Source organism: Phaenicophaeus curvirostris, chromosome 5 (genome assembly GCF_032191515.1).
Source record: "Phaenicophaeus curvirostris isolate KB17595 chromosome 5, BPBGC_Pcur_1.0, whole genome shotgun sequence".
In the NCBI taxonomy this organism is placed as follows: Eukaryota; Metazoa; Chordata; class Aves; order Cuculiformes; family Cuculidae; genus Phaenicophaeus; species Phaenicophaeus curvirostris.
In genome coordinates, this window is record NC_091396.1 from 34,492,415 (window position 1) to 34,516,753 (window position 24,339).

Here is a 24,339-nt window from a genome sequence, read left to right on the forward strand (position 1 = left end):
TTACAAGTAGGCTTTAAACAACATTTCAATAACAGTAAATATTAATGTGTATACAACTCAAACGTTAATATTGCATTGATTTATGTATACACTAGATGCTATATGAAATATTTATCAAACTATTGTAGTCAACAGTTACATCTCTCTACTAGCATATTTGACTATATTTTGAAATGGTAAATTAACTTTTCTGTCATTAAAATACCAAGAGGTTTTGATTTGTTTGCCGTTGGAACACTGAGTCATGAACAAAAAATAATCTTCATTAAAAATAATTGTATAGGAACTGGGGAATTGCCAAGTCATGCATATTCTGCTTTTGGATACAGGTGGGACACCCTTGCTCTCCTCAGCGTGCAGGTTCCACTGTGATCTGTTGAGCTACTCACACAAGCATTAGTAGAATGAGTCAAGATTAAGCAACATGTCTTTGAGTTCCTATGTAATGATTTTTTTTGCATCATTATAGTGCTGATTTTGGAAGTTAAATTCTTATTGAGTAGGCTCCAGAGGCAATTCTAGGGTCAATAAAATGCTATGGGGTTTTTGTTTTTTCTTTATTTACTTTTAATCTTGACTGTACTGTTTTAATTCCAAGTTTGTTACTTTACTGATGAAGTCTTCCTCAACTATGCTTTTAGAAAAGAAAAAACTTCTGAAGGCTATTCTCATAAATTAAAGCTTTTAAAGCAGCGTTGTCATTTGTGGTGCTCTTACAGTGTTAGCACAAAGGTCCAATTGGATCATGGACATGGAGCATCCACAGGTTTCTCTGTAATAAGGAGCGGCTTGGCAGAACAGAACAGAGGGTTGTCATAGCTCCCTGTGCTACACATTTTTCTTTTCCTAGGACAGCACTGGAACATTGCAGTCTGTCGGTAACAATTATCTTTTTTTTTTAAAAAAAAAAAAAAAGAAAATGTGATCACCTTGACAGAATCCATGTTTCATTCAGACTAATCTTAGTATTTCTGTTGCAAATCTTTATAGACAAATCTCTAAATGCCTCAGCTAAAGGACTGGCACATTTTTCATGTGTTTAGGTCACTAGTTGGAGTATGCCAAACACCTGTGGATAATGGCTCTGGTATCTTGGAAGACCTTTCAGATTTGCAATAGCAGTATTCCAGGGACTAGTAAAATATGCAAACTTTATTTTGCAATTTTTATTCACCCTGAAGAGTGCAAAATGTGTATATGTTCCTTTTTTAAAATAACAGGACTAATTATGTAGCTGTTTCTTGCAATTGAAAATCTAGCATCTGGCCAGTGCACAATGTTCCGTTTCTTCATGGAAGAGCTGAAATTACCATAGATTTTTGGCATACATTTTTGTGGCTATTTCATTTGCAGAAGTCAAGAGAAATTGCTTGATTGTTTTTATTTGGTTTGTTTCCATATGGTGTAGAAAGACAGTGGGTGATTCAGTACAAGAGAGGTGCAGTTACACAAATATTGTGCATACACGCCCAAGCATTGTGACATGGTTGTAGGAAAGCAAAAGAAAGAAGTGGATTAGAAATGTAGAAATAAAAAAGACTATTGCTGAAATACCAATAACACATGCCTTGTTTAGTAGTGATAGGTGGGTTGAATGTTTAATAAGCAGAGGCCAATGATACCATGACTAACATCTTGACTATTTGTGGTTTTACTGCCTGCATCACAACAAGTGATGTCGTTTTACAGAATACTGCAGAGGTGCATGAAACCTGGAAACCCCTACTAATGAGCATGTATTTTTATATGCGTATAGGACAACATAGCAAGCTGTAACTGATTTGATACACCCACTAGCTGATTTGCCCCAATCAAATGAGTCACTGCTGATGTGAAGTCCTTTTTGGTGGAAGAAGCAGGATATGCATATTGTAGTTCTCTTTCATTTCTGATGGTGGCTGCTTGCTTTTATAGAGTTAGTTCTATGCTACCTGTGTTTTAACTTCATTTAATATGTACATATATATGGCTAATACGTGGTAGGCTGTGTATGTTTAGCAAGACAATGAAATATTTTTTTAGTTTCAGAAAGTAAAGCTAGAAACTAGCTTTAAGTTATGTTGTTCCAGTTTTGTATCAAATTTTGTCATATTGAAAAATCATATTGAAGTCAGTTTGATTTTAATACACTAATAGACCTGAAAATCCCATATATAGGCAAAAAGATTCCCTTCAGCTCTATCTAACAGCAAAACACAAATTTAAAATTTTATATTTATGTGGATAATTGATGAGAGAGTTTGTGTCATCAGCCCATGTGAGGTCATGATTCCACACTAGTGAAAGGTAACGTGTGCCAAAGATTTTGGCAATGTTATGGCATGTTTCAGTGTTGAGTATCTTTTGCTGTGCCAAACAACTTATGAAGTGCAAATGTGGATGGCTAATTTTTTAATTTCTAATGCAAGAGAAAAAAAAGGAGACTTAAAATAAAACCAATTGCGTTACCTTGTTTTTCCAGCAAAGTAGTTATCTGGATTCTTGATAGGTTAAAAAAACCCCTGTAATATTCTTTCCACACAGCAGGGGTGTATTTTGGGTGAATGTTACACTGTTTTACAGCTCGCTTTGCCCTGACGATTATTTTATTGCTAAAGGGTATCCAGACCTTGAATTTTAAAATCCATTATTATTCTTAAGGTCAAGAAAAATGTCAGTGTTTCTTCAGTTTGTGTAACTGAGTCTGGTTCCCTTTATTTCAGTCAGTCCTGGGTACTTGGCATGTCTTTTTGGATTTTGAGTCATCAGTCCTGATTAGATCAATCCACTACCTATTGCCTGTCTGAGGAGATACAGGGTATGGCTCAAGCTGCATTTCTGGTTTGTTGTTGTTTGTTTTGTTTGTTTTTTTTTTTCAAAAGGGAAGGAGTAAGCATTCATATTAGGTTTTCATAGTGTTTTCCATGAAGGTATTTGGAAGACAGGCGAATTATTATTGCCTGTTTCACTAAGCCAAATACTGTTCTGGGCTTAAGAGTGCTGTCATGCAGAGACTGGACCTGGGAATGGCAGGGTCTCTTGCTGGGAGGATTTTGAGCAGAGAAAGTGGAACTCAATTATTAAAAGTGTGAAAGAAAGGAGACTGGAAAGTGGACGCCTCATAAGTCCCACAGTGAAATTCTAAGTGGGGAACTGCAGAAAACTCAGAGAGAGAATTGTGGGAAGAGTCAAGAATAGTTTTTGTGAGTTAAATATTTGATCAACAAAATCTCAAATTTTACTTCAGGGCTTCATAAGTTTTACAGAAAAAAAGCAAACCAGACCCCCACCTCTTGCATTCAGTGAGATCTCGACAGTGAAGCACTTTGCCTGGCCTAAGGTATCCTACAGGAACATACCTCTTCCCTTTAGCAAGTTGGAATAAATCTGATTTGCCTCTCTAGGTTCATAGTTTTTCAGTGAAATGACTCACTCTGGTAACTAGACAGAATATTTTTCCATGTGATTTTTTTTTTGGTAGTATTTGATTTTGGGTCGTGCTGATTTTTTTCAGTTTATAACTCATGATGTTTCAGACATGTATAAGAGTTCCCAGCTCTTTTTTTCTTCCTAGCAAGTATTGTTTGAGTCCATTCACAGGGCTGGAAGTAGTAGAGAGAACCATTCATTTCAGAATTGGCTGTGGAGGGAGAAAAAGCTTGTTACTAAATATAACAAATTATTCCCACTGTGTAGATATATTAAGCATATGTAACTTTTGTCTAAATACATCTGTTTATAAAGAATCAAGGACAAATATGCCCGATTGGTGACCTGGTGAATGGCTGCATGGCAGGCTATATGAAGAATGAAATTTTTTTATTATAACTTTGCACATTGGAGAAAGGGAAGCAGAGTCAAACTGATGTAGAAATCACATCAGATCTGTCTTAGTTGTATAAAGAAAAAAAGTCACAAGACTGTCAAATAGGTCAGAAAATAATTTCTGCTGTGTAAAATAGCTGTTAGTATGGTGTCTTTCAGCTACAAACTATAATTTCAGCTGCAGTGGAGGTTGAAAATTGATGCTAATGGGTAGTAATTATTTTTTTTAATTGAAACTGCAAGTTAGCCTCAATTACCAAGGAAAATATAGTCTGTCTTCCAACTACTAATCATTACCACAGGCTTTTTAAATTGTGCTACTCTGTTAGGTATAATCAATTTTAAATTGCTTTTTTCCTCATTATATAAGCCAGAGAAAATCAGCTAACCAGAAATTCATTCAAAGTGTCCTCTTGCTTGTATACTATTAGACTGTATAGCTCTCACATATCTGCTATACAGCAATATGGCACAGCAATCAATTTATTTTATAAGTTTTCTCTTAATATTTTGAGTTAACAAATGGGAAAGTATTAGATACAGAAGAAGTAATTTTACGTAAGCATGATGATGGTGGACCATGTCTGTGCTGTGTTCTGGTCTACTAGCATTTTGTATGGATATTAGGGTGAAGGCATATCCCACACAGTGGACAAGGTCCTGCAAGTTTCTCCTGGAAGAATACAACATGGCTGATTCTGTTAAATGAAGCAATGTTGAGCTGCATCTGTGATGTGTGAAGTCACCTCTTGGTGGCCACATCTCCTTAACAGCACCGACGTGCCTACATATGGATTGCAGATGCCTGTTGGTGAAGTCAGACAAAAAACCGAGCATCTGAAGAGATGTGATGCAACATACAATGCAACATACAAAGCAAGGCGTCATGAATGAGTTTTTTAGATAAAACTCATATTTAAATAAAATTGCAACTTAATTAAGTTTGATGACAATGTCACGCTCTTACTACATGGAGGAAATATGTGAGGGAAAATGGGATTGTGAAGGTGTGGTCCAGCAGTAATAGTTGGATCTGGGGTCTTGTTTCTCTTTGGATTCCTTTGCTGTCTTTCAGACAGGTCATTATCTTGTCTTGGTACAGCTGATGTTGATGATCTGTATCCTTGTAGCCTCTGTGTTTTCCTGGGTTTTGTTGACTCTGGAGGTCTTGTTTTGACTGAACATGCTGGGAAAGTTTTTAAGTGAAAATTCCCAGCTTGTGGTCTAGCCCTTCAGAGCAAGCGTACTAAGTCACACAACATTATAACTAAATGATTGGTTGACTTGTAGACAAATTTCATATAATAGAGTTATGCATGAGGCTCCTTATTGGTGTTCACTGTGTCACTCTGCTCCCTGTGGGTTTCCTGGAGGAGTTCTTGGCCCAGTTGTGGGCAGGCTTCTTCCTCCTCTGAAGCCTGAGCCAAACTGCTGCTGGTTTGGTTAAGGAGGGAGAGGGTAGGATGCATCTGTCACATAAGACTACCAGCAGATGTGGCTATAGGCTCTTTACAAACAAAGAGCTGCTGACAGAAAGCATTATTATTTAAAAACAAATCTTAAAGGTACTTGCTCCCTGTGTGAAGATTGCTATTTACAATTAGATTCAGCACAGTGATCAGGGAACTCAAGTAAATTACTGTGTTGCTCGATATCACCTTGCATAAGAAGTGCTACTATTGCATCCCCTCCGTTGTTTCATGACATACAGGTTCAAGATGGTCCTTTTCTGAGGTACAAAAGCTATTCCTCTTGTGCTATGAAGAACAGACAGATTGGCTGTTCAGAAAAATCACCTGCTTTGCTTGCGTCCCTTGTAGTGTTTCAGTAACAACACCACATTTGTTCTCTGGGAGTGACTAGCACAAAGCCCAGTGTAAGAGAGGCCAGACAGTTCACTAGATGTGATACCGTCCACTAGATGTGATACCTGGTTGTGAAAGGGGTTGTAGGATCCAGTACTTCTGCTATGATTTAATGTATGTTGATAATGTGGACATCAATATTTTTACCTCTTCTGTATCTGTTTCCTTTTTTATTTTGATTTCTTCCCTCTACAGAGAGGTAAAAGCATTGTTCTCCATGTCATGAGGGACTTTCATGGGAGTCATGTAAAGTCTTAGAGTTTAAGAATTTTGGTTTAATTTCTGCAATAAGTAAAACAAGCTGATCCTTTAGGCTCTATGATTCAAGAAGTTAATAACTTTGAAAAGATATCCCTCTTATGGTTAGAACAGTATATCTGGACATTCTTTTTTCAGGTTTTTAATTTGCTAGCTCAGGTTTCAAAAGTTAAAGTTATACCCTTGTCATATTTTCTTGATGTAAGAACAATCCAAGATCCTGAAGCTGCAGAGACGCAATATTCTTTCAACATTTTTTCTTCCAAGGAGCTTGAAGAGTTTCAGGTTCTTTGAGGACATTGGTTTTAAAGTAGAGGCAAGGAATTCAGATAAGTCAACTGTACTTCAGCAAAATAGGCAGGTTTGGTTATTTCCTTGATTGGCTAAAAATGATTGTAGTGGTTGCTGAAGAACTGTAGTTTATCGAAAAGGAGAAAATGATTATCCCTGACTAGAAGTTCTATCCTTTGAATAGGACAGTAAGTACGAAAAGTGAAGTGGGAAGAAGTGTCACTGCGTATGAAGAACTGAAGAATTATCAGTGCAGCACTTTCTTATCTCCCTTCAGATGTGTGCATCTGAAAGAAATATGAGTGGACATCCAAGACGTTTAGCATGATGTGATTGCTTTAGAATCTGCCTACAGACAACAAATTTACAAAATACTAAGGACAATGGCAAAAAAGGCACTAATGGAATTATATTATTGATCATTTCCCATAGAGATTTTGACATTACAAATACCATCATATCACAAAAGTCATGCTTGCTGTAAGAACAATTCTGAATTTCTTAATATATATTTCCTAGCTTTAATGTATCTTCAGAACGAGTTGCAGTAGCTGCTGCCAGTGGATTGTGTAGGCAGATGTTGGCCTTGGACTCATCCTAGGCAATACTGCAACAAAAGTCAATGATTTACCTGTACCTGCAAGGAAATCTTATGTTTGCTTCCCGGGACTGAGTTCCTATGAACTAGCTCCTTCCCTAAAATCTTTTCTACTCTGTAACTATACACATGGGAACAAAAACTGTGTAGACATGTATCACACTCTACATTAAAGAGCTTGCAATATAATTTACATCCATGCTGAAATGCTCTGTACGGGGCAAATTAGTGCGTAAGTCAGTTGGGCTCAGTTTGGTGAGCAGAGCACCACACTGATAAAATCTTTTACATAATTATACTTCTAAATCAATACTTAACAAGTAAATAGGAACATGTGAATATCAAGTAAGTAGAAACATGTGAATGAGAATTATAAGAATAGGAATTAGAAACATCTTAAAATTAAGGAGATCACCTGTTTCATAAAGAGGGAAAGAAAAGGTTTGGTATGCAGCAAACCTTGCTTCAATGTAGTCCTCTTGCAGCAGACACTTCAATTTGGACATGAAACATTTCGTTACATATGTTCACAAACTGAAAATGAAATAAACAAATAGTTGAAGTAACAAATTAAATTATTGCCCACTGTTTTTAACTGGTGTGTAATTGTTAATCTTATTCCTGAATTTTGAAGTTGGTAACTAGAATGTTGCAAAGTTTGGATTTGGTTTTGGGAATTTTACTTTGATGCCTGCATCAACACTTTGTGTCTGGCAGTGAAATGGAAGAGAAGCAAAAATGTGTTTTGCTGCTTTGAATCAGATTAATGCACTCTGACAACAGGAATGCTCAGAGGATGTTACTCCTTGCAGGTACAATGAACTTGAAACATTATAAAGGTGAAGGACATTGTCCAGGCACCATGCTGCCTTGGAATGTTCTTGTATTTACTTTCTCAGTGCACTTCTGTGTGACTTCAGGTACTGTGTGGATGCTTATCTGTGATTTTTCTCAATTTAAAAAAATGTAGAGGATGACTGGCAACAACCATTCTTTCAATATGAATACAGTGACATTGGTACATATACATGTACGTGGATATGTTATTGAATGTCGATACTTAACGATAATATAAGAGGATAAAACAAACTCTGGCCTTGTTTTACAGACTTTATATATGTGTTTGTTTCTCAAGTGAAAAATGCAGTGGTTACTTTAATGTTTCCTATTCCTCTGTTTTACTTAGAGAGATTTTCAAAGGCACAGACAAACTGGATACGTACCTCCTGCTTGTTCAGTCTGTGTACTGACAAGGCTGCCAACTAACATCAGATGTAGTAGTAAGATGTAATGCAGACATAGCTCATTGTCTGCGAGAACCAAAGATATACTTTTCCTTTTTAGAGAAAAACACTTAATCCTTTTCTTCTAGTGGTGGACTTCTGTGTGACCAGAATATGCTGTGTCACATGTGACTGTTTATCAGTGACACTCATGCCCCAGGCAGTATTAACTTAGAGGAAACAGCAAAAGGCTACCTTTTCCAGCTGCCTGTTCACTCTAACTTTCCCCGGATGCCTCACAGCTAACCAGTACAATCCCATGCAACTTACGAAGTTTGAAATTTATCTCCATTAAAAACATGAATAATTACTAGGGCGTGGTTGTATAAAGTATGTTTGCTTTTATTTCTTTGTTAGGTCGTTTCATAAAAGGGGTAAATGCTTTCCAAAAATAAATCTGGTGCCTTGTAAGTTTACAAAAAACACTTGTGAAATGCTCGAGAAAACTTTGCATGTTTTTGTGCTGGTTTTATGGTGTTTATGTGACAAACATTTAACAGGAACATTAGGCAACTTTCAGTTTCAATTGGACAACTCACTTAGAAATACGTGATCTGTGCATGTCTTTGAAAATGCATGCTTCTAACCTACTCTGGTTGCCTTAGACATTCACCTGCTGCCTTCCAGCTTTAACATGCAAAGTCTGTATTTCCTGTTGCTGTCAGTGAGTCTTCAAATGCTCTCTCTGAAGACAGCATTAAAAAGTTCAGGTGGTAGGTACTGGAGCCTGGGCCAAAACAGTGTCTGTGCAGGCATGGGTGGAAAGCTGAGACCAGATTATGTGATATAGAATGAGGGTGCCACACTCAGCTGTGCTATCAGAGATCTTCTTGTCTCCTTAGCTCTGCACTCGCACATCTCCATCTACTGGGATACCACAGAAAGTGTCTGCCACAGAGTCTGGTCAGCCTAAGAGGTTGCTGCCACTTGTGTTTCACCTGCCCTGGGAAGGTAAAGCCAGAACCAGGATTACAGGGAGCAGAGAAACCAGAACGGGCTGTCTGCTTCTCACCGCCCTCTCCCTCTTTTAACATCTGCCCACACAGTCACATGGGAAAGGGACTTCTCAGTCTGAGCAGACCAAGAAAGAGCAATTGCCAAGACAACATGTGGTGTAGTCCCATTTGTGTTAGGTCTGTGGAGTTGAGTGCACTCAAGGTGGTTTGAAGCAACTGGTTAAGTATACATGTGTGATTTCTCTGCCAGCCACTGTGGGCTGACCTGTCTCTAGTCCTTCTGTGTGCATAAAATGCACTTTGAGCAAGTAAGCACTTCTGTGGTCATATAGCGGGTGTCTGCATTTCCTTCACTTACAATATCTTCTTTAACTTTTGTTAACTGGAAGTAACCAAAGCTTTGAGGACAGTGGGCGTTTTATGAAATTCATGATAAGACTTCCATATTAAATTAATATTAATTTTTGTACAGTTTTAGTAAGCATTTTTTTTCTGGTAGTAGTCTTTTTTTTCTTTTTTTTTTTTAAAAGCAAACATCTTGACAAAGACAGGTTTTGAAAGGAGAGATCAAGCCCTATATTCTAAGTGTAAGTTTTCTGACATCTTAGTATGCATTAGAAGGGACCCAGAGCTACATGCAGTAAGGACAGATTGCTTCATTTATTTTTGTGCTGTTGCAGTGTGACTTAGAATCACAGGGAAATTTGTGATGGAAAACCTGTTTCTATTGTATGGTATTTCTTTCTGAGATCTGGATACAGTAGGACACAATGATAAAGGGAAAAACAGTGTCTCACCTAATACTAGTTTCTCTCTGTACTTCTGCTCCACTGTCATCCATTTGTCCTTTTTGAAACAAATATATAGGTCTTGAATATCCAAAAGAGTAGGTTGCATTCTGTGTCTGCTTATGTGAAATTATGTGCATCAAGTTTTTTTTTTTTTGGCCTGTCCAATTTCTTTAATTACATGTTATTATGTGTGGATAGGATCTCTTGAAAAAAAGTAAACCAAATTTCTTCTGGATGTGGCTTCACACAGGCCCGTCTGTGCCATTGAAGTGGCCAGTGGTAAACAAGCAAGCTGCTGTGATGCGCTTACAAACAAACAGATTAAAACCATATGTTTATGTTTACTTACAGTTCATTTTTATTTTTAAAAAACAATGATGCACTAGTTATTAAATTATTAGCACTTCAGCAAATGTCTATATTTCAATACTCAGGATGCAGGTATCAACAAAAGCATCTAAAACTTCGTTTGAATATCCTGCTTGGGCATTGGCCTCTAAAATTCCCTAATTCATTTGTTACTAGACACTGCATGGAGATAGATGGGGAGTCATCCGATTTATAAAGCCATTACACAAACATTTTAGTTTGGACAATGTGATGGTTCAAATCAGTGACCAAATCAGTTCAAATCAGTTTGTTGGGAAAACTCCAAACAAGTACTTTAATTTGCACTACTAGGGAACATTCAAATCTGTTAAAATTATAGTGGTTAGGTTTTGGGGGTGGGTGCCTGGTTGGTTGATTTGTTTTTTTGCTTTGTTTATCCTTACTGTCTCTACTCGCAGGTAACATCATGGTGCTGTGGTCAACTTGCAGAACATCAGTACTTAAATCTGTAACAAACCGATTCATTAAGAATTTGGCCTGCTCGGGGATCTGTGCCAGCCTAGTCTGTGTGCCTTTTGACATTGCTCTTAGTGCCAGTCCACACTGCTGCTGGTGGATCTATACAATGCTCTTCTGTAGAATTGCCAAGTTTCTGCACAAAGTTTTCTGCTCAGCGACCATCCTTAGCTTTCCAGCCATTGCTCTTGACAGGTAAGAGATCAAATTTCCCAGAATCCTTGATTTTTCTCTCTCCCTTTGAAGCCCTTTTCTTCCTTTCATATTAGTCTTGTAAATGCTATTTATTGTTGCATTATGCCATTACATGAAATGATCTTATTCCAGTGCTTTGCTCACAGTATACAGCTTTTTTCCAGAATGTACTGGGATAAGTATTCTTCTCTGTGCCTCTATTCTTCTGTTTACTCTGATATCTCTGGTCATTTATAAAGGACTTGGAGTCTATAAATTTGTCTTCAGGGAGACAAATTTATCTATAATAAAGCAGCTTTTCAAATTAACTGAGTCTAGCCTTACAATGCAGTCTATCTATGCCTCCATCGTGTTTTCTGAAATTTTGTGCTGTGTACAAATACTGTCCAATGTACAAGTAAGTAAAGGATGAAATCTTCAAAATAACGTTCATGCGTATCAGCTGAAGTGATGTAGTCCGAATTACTGAAAGAATTGTTAACCCCCAATAATGTGATCCTGAAGTTTGCACAGACCTGCAACGGCAGACCCTTGGGATACTTTTTCTCTCATAAGCAGGTAGTCAGTGGGCACCCAGTTAGGAAATTGGGGCATTATGTTCAGATGGCACCTGAGAAATTTCTCATAAGCACCATGCTCATTGTAAACTTTATGCTTTGCACTCTATCAGTTGAATTTTTTATTTTTATTTTTTTTTTTGACAGGTACTACTCTGTTTTATACCCTCTGGAAAGAAAAATATCTGATGCAAAATCCCGAGACCTTGTTATCTATATCTGGGCTCATGCAATAGTGGCCAGCATTCCAGTATTTGCTGTGACCAATGTGTCTGATATTTATGCCATGTCTACCTGTTCTGAATCCTGGAGTTACTCCCTTGGCCACCTGATATACGTCATCGTCTATAACGTCACCACTGTGATTGTACCAGTGGCTGTGGTATTTCTGTTTATGATTCTTATTCGCAGGGCACTGAGTGCCAGCCAGAAGAAGAAAGTCATCATAGCTGCCTTAAGGACCCCTCAAAATACAATTTCTATCCCTTACGCCTCCCAGCGAGAAGCTGAGCTTCATGCCATGCTGCTTTCCATGGTTATGATATTTATTTTCTGCAGCGTCCCCTATGTGACTTTGGTAATTTACCGCACCATACTCAATATTTCAGATATTTCAGTCTTCTTGCTCCTCACTGCCGTTTGGTTGCCCAAGGTCTCTTTGCTGGCCAATCCTTTGTTATTTTTAACTGTTAACAAATCTGTACGGAAGTGCTTAGTGGGGACAATAGTACAGCTGCACCGAAGGTACAGCAGGAGAAACATTGTCAGCTCGGGTGGTGTTTCAGATGCTGCTCTGGAGCCCAGTGCCCGCTCGGGGAGCCAACTTCTGGAGATGTTTCACATTGGGCAACAACAAATCTTCATGCCAATGGAAGATGAGGAGAATGAGACCAAATCCATTGGCTGTAGTGACTTTCAGCAGAAAGAAATGCCTACCACCAGTTCAGAGGTAGGAGAGGCTTTGGTTCACAAATTCATACCACAGACCACTGCAGACTCTGCAGCTCAGGTGGTGCCAGCTGTGCCCACAGAAGCTGATATGGTAAATGACAGGTATTCCATACAGTTTGGTTTTGGGCCCTTTGAGCTGCCTCCACAGTGGCTCTCGGAAAATCGAAACAGTAAGAAGCGACTCCTGCCTCCTTTGGGGAATACCCCTGAAGAGCTAATCCAGACCAAGCAGCCTAAGAGTAAAGCAGAAAAAAAAATCAGCAGAAACAATAAAGTCAGTATCTTTCCCAAGGTGGATTTGTAGTAAGAACAGGAGCTTTAAGTGACAGAGGAAGGTCGCATTCTATTATATGTGTGATCCCATGGGTCTTTGTTATGCTGAAATTTGTTACAGACTGATTTTTTTTGTGCCAAATGTAGTTTAAACAAATGAACAAATGGGAATCATATACATAAGTGTTCCTTATTAATTTGTTTTCATGAAAATAATATATCAAATGATGGTGATTCTTAGTTTTATTGATGAAATCCCTACAGTGAGACCTGCCTGATTAACTTCTAGAAAGTTTATGTGGCTTTGGAAACACTTTGTATAGCTGAAGTATGGAAATACAGCAGTTTGCTGGGAAGCCTCATGTTGTAAAAAAACAGACTGGGTATCAAAGTAACTTAATAGGAGAGGCTGTAGGGAGAAGAAGACAGATGCAAAATGGGCAAACCTCCTGTACATGGACACAGCAAGATACTGCACATTTAATTAATCAAGTAAGATGGACTATTAAGTACAACTATTTTCACTTAAGCCCACTTAAATAAGTGTTAAAAACCCAAACAACTTGCTGGACTTTTTGTACAAATTAGTTACCAAGTGTCTGCTAAACATCTAAACTTCTTAAAAACCCAAGCTACTATTTTTGGTTTAAAACTTCAGCAAAGCCAAGGATACCCAAATCGTCATGTGTGTCAAACCTAAGAAAGACCACTTTTATTTTGAAAAAAAATTTATATTCTTTTAGTTTTAAGTAAAAACTGAATTGGAGACCATGCAGGTCAAATCCTGACTCCAATAAACAAATGCATATGTGCCAAGGGCATAAATAGAAACATTTTGATCCTGTGATAAAGGGCATATACCAATGTCCCAACAGTATAGTGCATGTGTTGTGTGAGTAACCAAGGGGTCAACTGTAAGATAGACTCATCTGCTGTTTTCTTACGGGAAAGCTAGCAAGTGAAGGAAATGGGTCAGGAATGGTAGTAGCTTTGTACTGAACTGCCGAGTGAGGAAGCTGATAATGGAGCCCCCTCCAAAAAGGTTTGTTAATGCTATTGCTCTACTGTTGTCAGAGGTAGGGAGATTTCCTTCACAGATACAGATACCAATCATTCTGCTCCACTCATCTCACGAAGTTGACAATCCAGTGTATGAACATAAGATTGTCAAATCTGGTGCTGAATTCATGAGTGCATCAGTCATGCACCCCTGGTATCAGCACACCAGCCTTTTACATGAGAGTTCAGGCATAGTACTGCAGCTTGCCTCCCTGCATCATCACATGTCTCATTTATACTGAATGTGAATTTTGTGTACTCATCTGAAGTAGTTTTTCCATCTGTCAGATGAACTGAAACTGTTGTAACCCTGGCATTTTAATCCTTGTTCAGTTGCAAGTAGTCTTTCCTTCTTCCTTATCTGCATTCACTGTTGTCTCTGTGGGTAGTTCCTTAAAAGCACAATCTATTAACATCTTTGTACTCCCTTGTGGTTCTCCTATACTTTAGCCCTCTGGTGCATGCTGAACCTCTGTCTGTAGTTACTGCCTGCTTATGGAAGTAGTTTTCTTTAAAAGAATACTTTGAAAAGGACAAAGGTGAAGAATCGTGCCAAGTTCACAGTAACTTACTAAATCCAACTGGTTAATTTTAAAAGTGAGAAAAAGTTCTGCTGAAGCAGAAATTGGAGAAGTACCTGTTCTTCCTTTGATATGTTTGAAGAAAGTCAGCAGCTTTCAACGGTTCCAAGGTGATGGATTTTTACAAGGTATTAAAAGCAAAAGTTTTAATAAAAAATATATTTAAAAAGTTTATAAATTACTGTGTAAATGATGTTTTTTTCCATTTCCTCTTTGATTTCAGTGCTCCCGCTCAGCCTGGGAGTGAGGAGCAGTCTTCAGTGGGTCTAGATGGCTGGTGGCAACCCTGGCTGCCCTGCTTCTTAGACACAAAGATGAGAAGGCAGACATAGCATGCTTGAAATCAGACACAAGAAATATTCCAGGAGAAGGTATTCCTTCTGTGGCTGATTTAGAGAAGTACCATAGCAGACTCTTTTTTTTAAGTGTTGATAAAATATATTTTAATAGAGTGTTTTCCCAGAGTTAGGGACAGCATAGATGCCATTCAAAAATTCCTGAAAAGCTCAAAAGAAAATTTGGATTTATAGTTCCTTCATGATTTTGGATTAAATTTAATATTTATGGCCCACTTACATACAGATACTGGTTAAAATCTCTCTGAATAATAAATGTGGGTAAATGTCTACTCAGATCTGAACTCCTTTGAAAAAACCTGTGTCTTAGTTCTGTCCCTTTCTACTCATGTTGAATGAAATGCCAGTAATAAATTATAAGAGACAAATTGCATGGAATTTAGTTTTATCTTATCAGTAAAGCAAAGGGTTTGTGGTGGTTTTGGACTGTAGGGACAAAACCATCTTTTTTCTATCAAAGACGACACAGGTAAAAAATTGTTTGTATATTTTTTAGTAGATTGTATCTGAAGACATTGACATCTTTCACCAAGAGATTAATTAAGGTGGTTTTCCATACCTGAAGAATTATTTGGGAATGTTTTATTTTAGTCTTGCTTTCAACAGTTTACCTATGTGAATGTGTAAGGAAAATTTAAAAATACACAAAAGCATATCTTTACATAGAAAAAATAATCCCTGTAAAATTCATAATGCAGCTTCTGTGCTAGAAGTGTAATCAGAAAACAGTAGTTCAGGAGACTTAGTGCAAGATGGAATATTTGACTTGTAGAGTTTGATTTTTCACTTCATCTAAGACAGAGGTAACTTTAAATCATTACTGTTGTCTGGTGGCTTGTTGTTCAAGCTGCAATAACTTAATGAATGCATTTGTTCTTGTTTTGAAAATTCTTTAAAATACACCTATAGATAATATTTACTAGAAAAGGCTGTCTGGATTTCTGTAGTGAGTTTTCTTCTGTTTTGCTCCCTGTTTCCTGGGAAAATATTCATGTATTGGTAGGCTATATCTTGAAGAACGGAGAGGAAAGGCTGTGGTTCCAGATCAGTAGGACTGGGACTTAGCAGCTGGTTCCAGCTAAACAGGAGTTGTCCCATAAGCTGCTGTGAAAGTAACGAGCTCTGGAGGTGATTGCATGTCCCACAGATGGCAGGTAGTTCCTCTCCTATCACCTGCCCTTGCCCTGCATAATTAGATAAAGAATGTAAACATTAAAAAGCAATATCCCTGCCTTCTAATCTTGCTTCATAAAATTTATTGTGTAATTGTTCTTTAACCTACATAGAAGTCAGTATGAGATAATGGTGCTTAGACACCTGTAGGATCTAATTTTACTGGTTCCCTTGCACCTGTCTAGTAGCAGACTCCAGCACATTGTACCCCCCCAGCACTGAGACATTTCAGCAAGGCACAGCCCGTTTTGAGTTCCTGCTTCCTAAATTCTGCTGTTTGCCAGCAGAAGAAGGTGTGACACCATGGAAGACAAGTCTTGTTGAGGCAGGAGCTTTCCCAAGTAAAAGAATGAAAGCCCGGCTTTATTAAACACATGGAAGTTTTACCACTGACTCTGGACTTATGACTATAGTTCAGCCTTCCCTCCTCAGCTATAAGGTTACTAGGCTGTACTACTGCTGCTAATGGAGCACGCTGCAGAACTTGACTCATCCCCACCAAGGGTTTCTGGAAAAGTTGGAATATGGCCCAAAATTTCTGGCTTTTTGCCCTTGACTTTGCACATGCTAATCAAATAATAATCTATTTGTCCTTTGTTAGAAAAGCATCTGATTATTCCTGTAACATTTATGAGAATTAATATAAAGAAAATGAACTGTACTTTTCCTAACCAGGGTACTGGAACTGTTAACAGTGTCCCTTAAAAATACTGCCTGAGGTAAAGAAAAGCTACTTCAGGTGAGTACACGAAAGAATATTGAAAATATCAAAGACTAATAACTAACAAGCTTTAAACAAAGTCTTGGTAATTTGCCCTCCAACCTGTATGAGACAATGGAAGTGTTTTGGCTACCTATTTGTGCACTAAGATGCTGTTTGGCAGAGGAGTGTGATTATAAGCAGTAGTAATGGGAAGAAGTTCCCTACATTTTTCTCCCTCACTTGTGTTTCTTCTTTACTGGATTAGGAGGAAAAGAATAAATGAATTCTGTTCCTATGGTGACTGTGTTCTCAGTATCAAGACAGCTTGTCTAAATGTACCTTCACCATGTTGTAACCTAACTTTTAGGATACAAAGCACATCTTAGAAGTGTTTTTCTTGCTGTACCCTTTCAAGACACAAGAATTTCTCCTATTCAACATTTTTCCCCTTCTCTATTCTTTATTCAAATCAGTATCTAGTTTGTAATGGAACAAAACCAACCTATTCCCAGAAAAGCAAAAAAAAGAAAATTACAACCTTTGTTCTGCTTTTCTAGTTCAAACTTCATTATAAATAAACCTTCCTCTGTAAAAAAATACTTGAGATTCTGTAATATTTAATGATGTTCAGTCCTCTTATTAGAGATGAAGACTCTTAAAGTCCAATTTGCAGGACTTGCGATGAACACTCTGAACCTCTTATTTTCCACTCTGGTCTTCTAAAGCACGTAACATGCATAGATGATAAGATCAGCTGTGGTTTGATATATTCCTGCCAAGGCACTATTATTAAATCTTGGATGGGACCACCTCATAAATTCAGTGAAGGCTTTCTATGTGGGCAAGCAGCAGTAAGGAGCCTATTCGTGTACCACTTTCAGAGATTTATAGCATTATGTTACCAAACACAAAGCTGGACACTCTCCTTTCATCTTCCAAACACCACAATGGTATTGCATTAGCAATTCCAGGATTAACTTTAGGATGAGAGAATTGTTTAGTGTAAAGAAGCAAAGATTCTGAGGAGGCCTTACAGCAGCCTTCCAGTACCTGAAGGTTTTCTACAGGAAAGAAGAGGAGGAGCTCATTATCAGGGAGTGCACAGATAGGATGAGGGGTAATGGCTTAAAGCTGAAAGCCATTTGGAAGAAATTCTTCACTATAGGGGTAGTGAGGCACTGGAACAGGTTGCCCCAGAGAAGTCATGGAAGCTTCATCCCTGGAGATGTTCAAGGTCAGGTTTGATGAGACTTTGAGCAACCTGATCCAGTTGGAGATGTCCCTGCCCATGGCAGGGGGGTTGGAACTGGATGATATTTAAGGTCTGTTCTGGCCCAAACCGTTCTGTCATTTTATAAAATACAAGTGGTTCACTAGCATATTCTTGGTAGTTGGTTTCAGCTCTTGACTATAAACCACATTTCATCATTACTGGAGTAAATAGCAGGAAAATTGTTATTCTCTTACTGGCACTTAGAATCATAGAATCATAGAATAACCAGGTTGGAAGAGACCCACCGGATCATCGAGTCCAACCATTCCTATCAAACACTAAACCATGCCCCTTAGTACCTCGTCCACCCGTGCCTTAAACACCTCCAGGGAAGGTGACTCAACCACCTCCCTGGGCAGCCTGTTCCAGTGCCCAATGACCCTTTCTGTGAAGAATTCTTTCCTAATGTCCAGCCTAAACCTCCCCTGGTGGAGCTTGAGGCCATTCCCTCTTGTCCTGTCCCCTGTCACTTGGGAGAAGAGGCCAGCACCCTCCTCTTTACAACCTCCTTTCAGGTAGTTGGAGAGAGCAATGAGGTCTCCCCTCAGCCTCCTCTTCTCCAGGCTAAACAACCCCAGCTCTCTCAGCCGTGCCTCCTAAGACCTGCTCTCCAGCCCCCTCACCAGCTTTGTTGCTCTTCTCTGGACTCGTTCCAGAGCCTCAACATCCTTCTTGTGGTGAGGGGCCCAGAACTGAACACAGGATTCGAGGAGCGGTCTCACCAGCGCTGAGTCCAGAGGGAGAATAACCTCCCTGGACCTGCTGGTCACGCCATTTCTGATACAAGCCAAGATGCCATTGGCCTTCTTGGCCACCTGGGCACACTGCTGGCTCATGTTCAGTCGGCTGTCAACCAACACACCCAGGTCCCTCTCCTCCAGGCAGCTTTCTAGACAGACTTCTCCTAGTCTGTAGCACTGCATAGGCCTGTTGTGCCCCAAATGCAGGATCCGGCATTTGGCCTTGTTAAACCTCATGCCATTGGACTCAGTCCAGTGGTCCAGCCTGTTCAGATCCCTTTGCAGAGCCCCCCTACCCTCCAGCAGAGCGACACTTCCACCCAGCTTAGTGTCGTCCGCAAACTTGCTAAGGGTGCACTCGATGCCTTCATCCAGGTCATTGATAAAGAGATTGAACAGGGCTGGACCCAGCACTGAGCCCTGGGGAACCCCACTTGTCACTGGCCTAAGACAGTAAAATGCCATATACCATAAGCATCAATAAAACCTTTGCTGTTTAGGGCACGTATTTGCTGTCTACAAAGTTAAGATTTTGGAATAAAAGAACGCCAATCAAAACCTTACTTTGAACAAGGTGCATTTGTCTCTTCAAACTGTTTCTGGTAAATTTGTGACGCCAATGAAAATTAGATTTTAACATCTATTAACATTTTAACATCAGAGGAAGCTGTAGAGGCCAGTAACTGCCTGTACCGTTTTTACAAGTTAATCAGAACACAGGAGTTAATCCTCAGATCGTATTTGAATGTAGAAAAGGGACGGGATTCAGAGGGTAGGTACACTCCCCTTATTAATTAAAATTCGTTATTCGCAAGAACTGACCACGGTATTAGTTTTAAGTTTTCACGAATTTATTTAGGAGTAATTCAATTACCTTTGTTCACAAGTAAACACAACAATTTATGCAGGAGACAAGACAAACACAAGCACCAAATGAAACAACAAAGGCTCGACACAATAACTTTATGGGATCAAACACTTCAAAAATTGTTCTTTCAATGAAGTGGGGAAGACAACAGCTCCGAGGATCACACTGTCATGGTAACGGCTCAACAAAGGGTCACGAAACGCCGGTAACGGGTTTTAACGCTGACTTTCAAGGGCGGCCCCTCCTCCCAGGGGACACCGGCCTCGCCGCTCCTCAACGCGGCTGCGGGAGCCCCGCCGGGAGTCGCCGCCGGCCAGGAACGAGCAGGGACACACGGGCAGGGACACACAGAAACACGGAGACCCCGGCGGGGACACAGGGACGCGGGCAGCGCAGCAGCTGCACCGCCCCGCCCCGCCCAGCCCACCTGTCCGGTGTGGGGAGGGGGGCGCGGTGAGGGAGAAGGACCCTCTCCGTACAGCGCTTCTGTCGATCAGACATCAGGCTTCAGTGAGGTTATCCGCCTGTTCGGACTTTGCGGCCGAGTGAGAGCTCGATTCTATTCTCATCCCTAGAAACTAGCTAAGAACAGCTTCCCCCACCCCGGCCCCGGCGATGGCGCCGCCCCCGCTTAAGGCATCGGTCGCTACGGGAACGGCGGCCGCGCGGCGGCTGCCACCGCCCCGGCCTGCGCCAGGCAGCGGCCCTGCGAGCGCGGGAGAGGCTCCCTCCTTCCTTCTCTTCTTCCTTCTCTCCTTCCTTCTCTCCTTCCTTCTCTCCTCCTTCTCTCCCCCTCCTTCCTTCTCCCTCCTTCCTTCTCCCTCCTTCCTTCTCCCTCCCTCTTTCCTTCGCCCTCCCTCCTTTCTTCTCCCTCCCTCCTTCCTTCTTTCTCCCTCTTTCACTCCCTATCCTCCTGCCGGTCAAAACATCTCCTGTGAGGTTATTTTCTGTTTGTTCATTCATGCGTTTGGGGTTTTGTTGCAGAATCCTTTGGGTTTCAGCTCTTGGCTTCTTCTCTTGTGTTGTTTTGGGTCTTTGGCACTTGGTTTTTCCACCTGCTTCTGGGAAATTGAAGGAGCTCTTGGCCAGCCCTCAGGCGGGGGTCCCGGGACAGGGGGAGCTGAGGTTCAGTGCCTGAAGGGGCTGTCGAGAAAGCTGGTGAGAGGCTTCTTACAAGGGCATGTGGTGATAGGACAAGGGGGTAATGGCTTTAAACTGGAAGATGCATTAGGAAGAAATCCTTCTCGATGAGGGTGGGGAGGTGCTGGCACACGTTGCCCAGGGAAGTTGTGGATGCTTCTTCCCTGGAGGTGTTCAAGGCCAGGCTGGTCTGGTGGGAGGTGTCCCTGGGTTGTAAATGATCTTTAAGGTCCATTCCAGCCCAAACCATTCTATGATTCTGTTATTCATGCACTGAAGTGAATGAATGAATGAATAGAAACTACTTTTTTCTTACTCTGCCTGTGTCTCTGTGCTGTGCTGTAGTCTCACAGACCTGTACACGTGGCTCAATTTGTCCCATTTCTTGTGCTGAAATAAAAAGTTGTATTCACTTGGCCCTTCTGAAATTTACCAGTGCATACACAGTCTCGGGTTTCTAATTCCAGTGGATTAATGCAGATATTTTGCAGAGAACTGTGCATTTCTGTTGTTTAAACTCAAAATAGAATTGAGACTGGGAATGTGATTGATTGGATGCCATTTTATTTTTGAATGGGGGAAAAAAAAGCCATGACATTTCCTTTATGTGATTACTTTTGACATTTAGGCAATTTGAAGTTTCATTGACAGGAAACCCATTTGAATACTTTGGTTGACTTGATGAAATAAGTACGTATTTGTAAATATACTAAAAGATGTATACATGAGTGGGAAGCTGGTCTGTACTGGGAAAACCTTGCAACATTGAATTGCTAGAAAGGATTTGAAACTTGTTTTATCTGCATCTGAAATATTACTGGGCTTGTGTTGCTTTATTAATAAACTGGTTGGAAAGTCACTTTTATTGTTTTTTGTTTGTTTGTTTGTTTTTCTTAATTTAGGCCACAATGGATATCACAAGAGGGAGCTTGGATAAAATTTCAAGGCCTGCATCTAGCTTAAGAGCTTATCGTAATTGCAGATCTTTAAGTACATCTATGGAGTTATTCACACGACAGCCGTGTTTTGTAAAGGTAGTTCTTTTCACCTTCAGCAGATTAGAAACTATTTGATATGTTCAAGATATTTATAAAATACCCACATTCTTTTGTTGATGTTGGCTTTGCCATTTTTTTTGTCTTTAAATGGGGAAAAAAGGAGCCATGACATTTCCTTCATTTCCAAAGAAATAAGGTTCTGCGTTTTTCCACTTCACATAGAGTTCTAGGCTCCACAGATGTGCCAAGGCATTATGTGAAGGTTCATGAATAAGGGTAGATCATTATGCATGCATGAAATGATGTTGAATTTCATTTTTCTGAATCTGTCTTACTCCTATGTTTGCCACAAAAAGGGCTATTCAGGACCGCAACCTGGAAAACTTTGTTGACTTTGTCTTTTATCTTTAATCAGACTATGAAATAAATTCTATTTTAAGAAGAAACATTTGAAATTCTGTCAGTATTGTGTAGATATTGGCTGTTGGCCTATGAGCCAGTATGTGTATAATTTCACTTCCATTTATTCTTTTAAACTTATTTTGTTTATTAAAAGAAAGAATTTGAACAATCCTCATAAGTTGAATTTTTGACTACAAGGATCTCCTGGGTTTTGTTTGAATCAAGTTTTAAAAACTTTTCATAGTATGTGTCAGCTCCAGAAATTCCACAGCATCTCTTAGAAGGTGTTCATTCTCTGAGAAAAAATAATATTGGGGTTTCACTTAATTTTGCAATGAGATACGTGATAGCGTTGTTAGGATGTAGGAACTGGGACTTGGTAATTAGCAATTTAGATTGTTTGGCTTAAAATTAGGCCAAATGCATTGTACCTCTGTTCACATGTAGAATGGGATCATACCTAAATGCTTTGCAGAAGCATTAAAATCTTTTGATAGGTTCACAGTCGGGTATTAAGGTTACATCAGATAGATCGGAATCCAAGTTCTGACCTAAGTGTTCTAGGCTATTGCATGAAAATTGCAAACTCTTGAGGATGATGAATTAAGCATAAACTTTTCAGCCCTTCAAAGATTATAAAAAACTCTGTAGTACAAGCAAGAGACTGGGATGCTGCCTGGTGCAGAGCACCCACAGTGTCAGAAAAAGGATGAGGCTGTTGTACACACAGACTCTTAACTGGTTGGTTATACCCTCTGCTGCAGCAGAAACGGTGCAAAATATTTGGACTCATTTCATAGTCTAGCAGTTCCAAATCTGACAGTGCAATGCCAAATCTGACAGTGCAATTAGTGCAATGCCTTTAATCTGTTTTGATCACTCTTATTTTTAAATAACCCTATTTTTTAAAGATTTGGATAAATACTATTCCTATTAAACCATACTTCATCGTTGTTAAGCACCATCGACCTACTTCCTTTGGGCACTGATACAGGAGCTTGTAATTAAATTTCAGTTTCAAGGCTTTAAAATATGGCAGCTGCTTCAGTAACTTACATTGGAATCTAATACTTGGAAAACTGCCACTTAGCCTGAACAGTTGTATGCAACTTGGTGTTAAACTGTGGAATGATGAGCCTGAGGAAAAACTTGTTTGTGTGATATCTAAGAAATAGAACTCTGTATCAGATAAAAATATAGATTATTTATTTAAGAAGTATTCTTCAGTCTTGTGTAGAAGTGTTGTTAGTCTTTATGATAGCATGTAATTATTTTGATTATATTTTCTTCCTCTGAAAGGTTTCTGTTTTCATGGTAGCAATTAATTTGCATTTTATAGGTTGATTCACCTGTCGGTTTGGCTGGTAATCATCAAAGAAGTAGTCTAGAAGACTGCTATCCAGAAGAAAATAAAGATGATGGCAGAGAGGAATCTCATGTTAAGAAAGTAAGAGCCAGTCAGCAAACCTCAGTGGCGAGTACGATGTCTTTTATTCGGAAGTGTGTACTGAATCCCAACAAGTTGTCAGGTTCAAGAATGACTAAAGCTTTCTTGTGGTGTGGCTAGACCAAATATCATTTTTGTATGGTCTGGGTAAAATTCTAGTGGTGGCGAGAAGAGGATACAAATAGGTAAAATTCGAGAAGAGAAGGAGGAGTCAAAACATATACTTTCACTTCTTGTCTCTGTTTTGAATCCATCTTTAAAGGAAATGTGTTAACGCTGCCATTACCGCTACAGCATATGTCTTGTTGCATCTAAGTGTGACCTGCATCTTGGTGAGGGCCTAAAAGATCAGTAGAAACCAGCTGTATGTGTTCTGTGGAGCCATGTTAGAAAGTGTTTTCAATAAGGTGTTTTTATCAAGCTTTTCACAGAGATCATGATAATTTGCTAGAAACTTTATATCGTAATAATGGTCCACCAATCCAAAAAAATTGGAAATTATGGTTGCAAGTTGAAATATTTCACAGATGAACAATGCTAATACTAATACTGTACTTTAAAAATAAATATGCAAAATCTCATTTTAATGAAAGTACTTATGAAAGTGTTTCAGATGGCATTCTTCTGACATTCTATAAGTAAGATAACTTCTAGAGCTTCTGACTATTTAAATGTAGAGAAGCAAAAGCAAATATGTGAAGCAGAAAGTTTGAATGCCTTCTTGAAGTTTAGATAAAATTTGATGACTAACCTGGGATCAAAAGAAGTCCCTTCATTCCCACTCCTGTGTTTAACACTAGTCCTGTTGTACTAGTACATACTATTTTTTTTGAACAGTAATCCACTGCAGAAGCTCTGTGTTGATCCTATATTTGCAAAAATGTATTTTGTCCCCGAATTGTTAACATTTCAAATAGTGTCTTTAAAAGTT

General features: G+C 39.3%; 2 protein-coding genes across 3 annotated transcripts in view; both read left to right on the forward strand.

The window, feature by feature from the left end:
• The window catches only part of GPR176 (G protein-coupled receptor 176), a 34,295-nt gene extending 20,704 nt beyond the window's left edge, over positions 1–13,591 (forward strand). For both annotated transcript variants that reach the window (XM_069858271.1, XM_069858272.1), the window contains exons 2-3: positions 10,635–10,887; positions 11,592–13,591. In XM_069858271.1, coding sequence (XP_069714372.1) covers positions 10,635–10,887; positions 11,592–12,699 — 1,361 coding nt within the window. In that variant the 3' untranslated portion in view covers positions 12,700–13,591. The remainder of the gene's footprint in view (positions 1–10,634; positions 10,888–11,591) is intronic.
• Positions 13,592–20,400: 6,809 nt separating this feature from the next.
• FSIP1 (fibrous sheath interacting protein 1) overlaps positions 20,401–24,339 on the forward strand; it is a 79,734-nt gene continuing 75,795 nt past the window's right edge. The window contains exons 1-3 of the mRNA XM_069858333.1: positions 20,401–20,579; positions 21,464–21,595; positions 23,301–23,490. Coding sequence (XP_069714434.1) covers positions 21,470–21,595; positions 23,301–23,490 — 316 coding nt within the window. The 5' untranslated portion in view covers positions 20,401–20,579; positions 21,464–21,469. The remainder of the gene's footprint in view (positions 20,580–21,463; positions 21,596–23,300; positions 23,491–24,339) is intronic.